The sequence below is a fragment of the Drosophila navojoa genome, chromosome 4, assembly GCF_054131105.1.
Source record: "Drosophila navojoa isolate 15081-1374.11 chromosome 4, UAZ_NAV_1.0, whole genome shotgun sequence".
In the NCBI taxonomy this organism is placed as follows: domain Eukaryota; kingdom Metazoa; phylum Arthropoda; class Insecta; order Diptera; family Drosophilidae; genus Drosophila; species Drosophila navojoa.
This window is the reverse complement of record NC_142892.1, coordinates 15,701,539-15,705,203: the sequence shown is the minus strand read 5'-3', so window position 1 is coordinate 15,705,203 and position 3,665 is coordinate 15,701,539. Positions and strand designations below refer to the sequence as shown.

General features: G+C 35.7%; 1 protein-coding gene across 1 annotated transcript; it reads right to left on the bottom strand.

The window, feature by feature from the left end:
- Positions 1–1,269: 1,269 nt before the first annotated feature.
- LOC115564751 (tetratricopeptide repeat protein 36 homolog) lies at positions 1,270–3,413 on the bottom strand. Its single transcript, XM_030389413.2, has 3 exons — positions 2,543–3,413; positions 1,498–1,673; positions 1,270–1,416 (listed from the first exon to the last, which is right to left on the bottom strand). Exons 1-3 carry the CDS (start codon positions 2,853–2,855, stop codon positions 1,345–1,347), a joined length of 561 nt encoding a protein of 186 aa, XP_030245273.1. The 5' UTR covers positions 2,856–3,413; the 3' UTR covers positions 1,270–1,344.
- Between the last annotated feature and the right edge of the window lie 252 nt (positions 3,414–3,665).

The window sequence follows — 3,665 nt, the reverse complement described above, 5'->3', positions numbered from 1 at the left end:
TTCCATATTATGTTTTCATACTCTGAACCCATAGTTAAGCAGGGTATATTATTCTTTGTTTACACCCTTTTTGAGTGAGTTTGGTCTGTAGGAGCATATATCTTTCACAAATATACTTTATTTGTCATCCTTTTTATATTGTTATATCATTCTATTTATATTTGATAATAAAAGGGAATGATCTATAAGGATAGTTAATCAAAAATCATTTAACCTAAGGCTAACTAAATGTGTGAATTTGTCTCTTTTCATTCTTATTCTGTAATATTTTTAACAAATTAGATCAATGTATAAAATTGACTATAAATTATCAATGAGATAATCTCTGATTTTATATTTATACAAATTTTCTTTCATTTTCCTAACTAAAATTAGCTATAAGTTATATCTGGCTATAGCTAAATAGTAAAACTTTGGATCTCATTATGTAAATGTATTTACAAATTGTACAAATTTGTTTTAAGCTACATAATTGATGCATAACTAGATTTAATAATTCCTGATTTGCTAAAAAAGCAATCCTAATTATAAACTAAAAATACTCACGAGCTTATCAAACTGTTTACAGTCAATTGCGCATGAAAATACTCACCGAGGCTCATTACTCTTAAGCCAATATACTCACTTGTTACTTAGCGAACGAGCATGATAACAACAACAACAACAAGTTAAATAAAAGCAAAGGCCGCTTACAACAGCTGGGGGTCGAAATCGTCAACATTTAACTGTTAAGCTTGGCGCGCTTACAGGATCTGTGCACCGTTTGGCTGTTTACCTGTTGCCTGTTGCCTGTTTACCTGTTGGCCAATTGCTCGTGCCAAAGCAAACCGCAAATCCCGAAAGCCCGAAAGCCCCAAAAACTCAATCCGAGTGGTATATACACAGCTCACCCTCTACCTCTCTCTCTGCTGCTGCTGCTGCTCCTGCTCCTGCTCCTCGTTATCCTGCGCGAAACAACTTTCGTTTATTTTAATTTAGCTTGCGGTCCTCTGGCTGAGGGTGAGCTCGGTGCATTCAGAGAGCGAACAGTTACGGGCACAGTTTGTGGCACAGCCTGTGCCAGCCACCACAGCCTGCTGCAATCTGACGGCCTGCTGCATTTAATAACTGTTTTCGTTTTTGTGGCCCCCGAGTGCGCACGATTGCCACCACGTGCCACTCTTTTTTTTTTAATTTTTTGTATTGCGTATTCGCGCTGCTAGAGCCTTTTGCAGCTTGCCACATTTTGCGGCCTCCTGCTCTCTGGCTTATCACATTAAACGACGAGTCTCGCAGCTTAATTAATGTTTATTTATTTTAACGAGGCCTCTCGGCTCTTGGCCTAAATCAAAGCTCACGTCTCGCTCACTTGAGCTGATCGAAGGCCTGGCGCAGCATTTGATTGCAGAGCGCCGCAAAGGGATTTATTTCGACTAGCTGTAAATATATATATACAAATTGATATATACGTATGTATTGAATAATCTTTATTTATAGCTGCTTAAGTGTTTCACTCACCTGCTCTCGCGCAAATTTACTGCCCAGCTGTGCAGCAGCTTCGAAGTCCGCGCGTGCTGCATCCAAATTTTCTAGCTTTCGATGCAAGACACCGCGTTGGCAGTGGGCGTGGCATTTGGTGCGTGCCGGCTTCTCAGTTGCGAGCTCCAGAGCGCGATTTAGATCACTAAGCGCCTCTACCGGGGTAGAAAATAGTGGGAAATTGGGTTGAGTTTACTTAGTTTAAAATAGTAGTTGAATAATAATTCTACCATTATCAACAGTAGTAATTGTACAAGTAGCAGTATTAATAATAGCAATACGAATGTTAGTAGTAATTGATGTAGTAGTAGTAGTAGTAAGAATCGTTATTAAAATTATAGTAATAGTTGTTACAATAGTAGTAAAATAGTAGAAATAGAATAATAGTATAATCAACAATAGTAGTACAAATAGAAGTAACAGCTCAGATTATAGTAGTATAAAAGTAGCAGCATTAAAGTTTATATTTATAGCATAAATAAGAGTTGTGGAATAGTAGTTGCACTAATAAAGGTAGTAGAATAGTAGTAGCACTGATAAAAGTAGTAGAAACAGTAGTAGTCAGTAATAATTGTGATAATAATAGAATTCTTTGTTAGAGTAGTTTTAATTTTAGAAGATAAGAAGCCAATAGTTGATGCAGCTATCATTGTGGTAGCATTGCGATAAGCATTAGCAGTAGCTATCAAACACTCATTATTATGGCACTCAAACTTAACGTATGCAGCTGCACTGCTTAGCCTGCTTAACAATCAGTATAAACACTGCTTTGATAGCAAACAAAATACATGTAATTAACGCCATCTACTGTTGAAGCTCGAAATAGGGAAAAATGTAGATTGGTTCGCGTCTCGGATAAGTGAATTTAAGATAAGTAAGAATTTATTAGTAAAATATTATTAAATTTACACTAACCACCAGGTTTTTATAAATTTAACAGTGGTATTTACCATTTCCTTTGTGATATATATTCGATATTCAAATATTATATAATTAAATCTCTCTCTTGCTGTATCTCCCTTACCTTCATCTCGCTTGGCCAAACGCAGGGCCTGCGCCCGATTGTTGAATATAGAGGCACGCTCCATTAAATTTAAAGCCTTCTCGAATGCCAGCAGCGCCTGCTCCAATTCCCCACGCTCTGCCAGTCTCACCCCCTGCAGCTCCAGCTCTCTAGAGGCCGGAAGGAGCGGTGAATCGGGCTGCTCATCGAGCAGCTCCATTTCGGGTTGGATTTCCACATTGTGGGAGCCGATGCCGCTCAGCTCTAGAGGATTGAAGATGGAATCCAATACCTGTTGATCATGTGGACTTAGCTGGAGCTTGGCCTGCGGCATGTCTGAAACTTCCACTTGTTATCGTCTTTGAAACTCAATTAGAAATGAAATCAAAACGAAATCAAAACAGAATAATCTAAGCTATGCAAAGCAGCTTGCTTAACCGGTTCGAATTGCGATTATTGCCGAGGGCATACACTGCAAGAAACTGGATTGTGGTTTATAAAAAAACGGTTTGTTTTTATTTTTCATTTTCTTTCTTGTTTTCTTTTTTGGTTTTTTTTCTCGTTTTTTGTTTTTTTCTTTTTTCATTTATGTATATGTAAATACCAAGGACAATATCATTTGTTTACTCTTGTTTTTGCAATTATTTAATTAATAATAATATAATAATAAATCAGCGATACATATGCATATATACATATATACATATGTGAATATATATATGCATATATAATAATGTCAATTGTTGCTATGCTAATGCGTTTTACTTTGCTTTTAATTTTGATAAATACAATCATATATATATTTCTGTATATATATATATAATATTATTAATAGTTTGTCAATAAATGTTTAAATGTTTAACTTTATGCACTGCTCAAAAAGTTGCCGCCTTCTCTTTACAATATACACAACAGAAATAATTGTTATAGACTAATTTCCTTTCATACTATAATATATGCAGCTTGATTTATGAGTGGTGTCTGTTTGGGTTCTATATTGACAACAAAATAACTGTAAAACTGACTTATAGAGTATATCTCGCATTGAAATAGGTATATATGTCAAATAAATATAATGTATATGTATATAGAAAAGCTGCAATTTGCTCTTAAAAAGCTTTGCCTAATAGAATTCGAGTTTCTC

Excerpts from the sequence above, each read along its gene's own strand:
- LOC115564751 (XM_030389413.2), bottom strand. The coding sequence starts at position 2,855 with ATGCCGCAGGCCAAGCTCCAGCTAAGTCCACATGATCAACAGGTATTG. Across the intron at positions 1,674-2,542 it reads TTTGGCCAAGCGAGATGAAG|AGGCGCTTAGTGATCTAAAT; the intron begins GTAAGGGAGATA and ends CTACCCCGGTAG. Across the intron at positions 1,417-1,497 it reads GTAAATTTGCGCGAGAGCAG|CTAGTCGAAATAAATCCCTT; the intron begins GTGAGTGAAACA and ends ATATATTTACAG.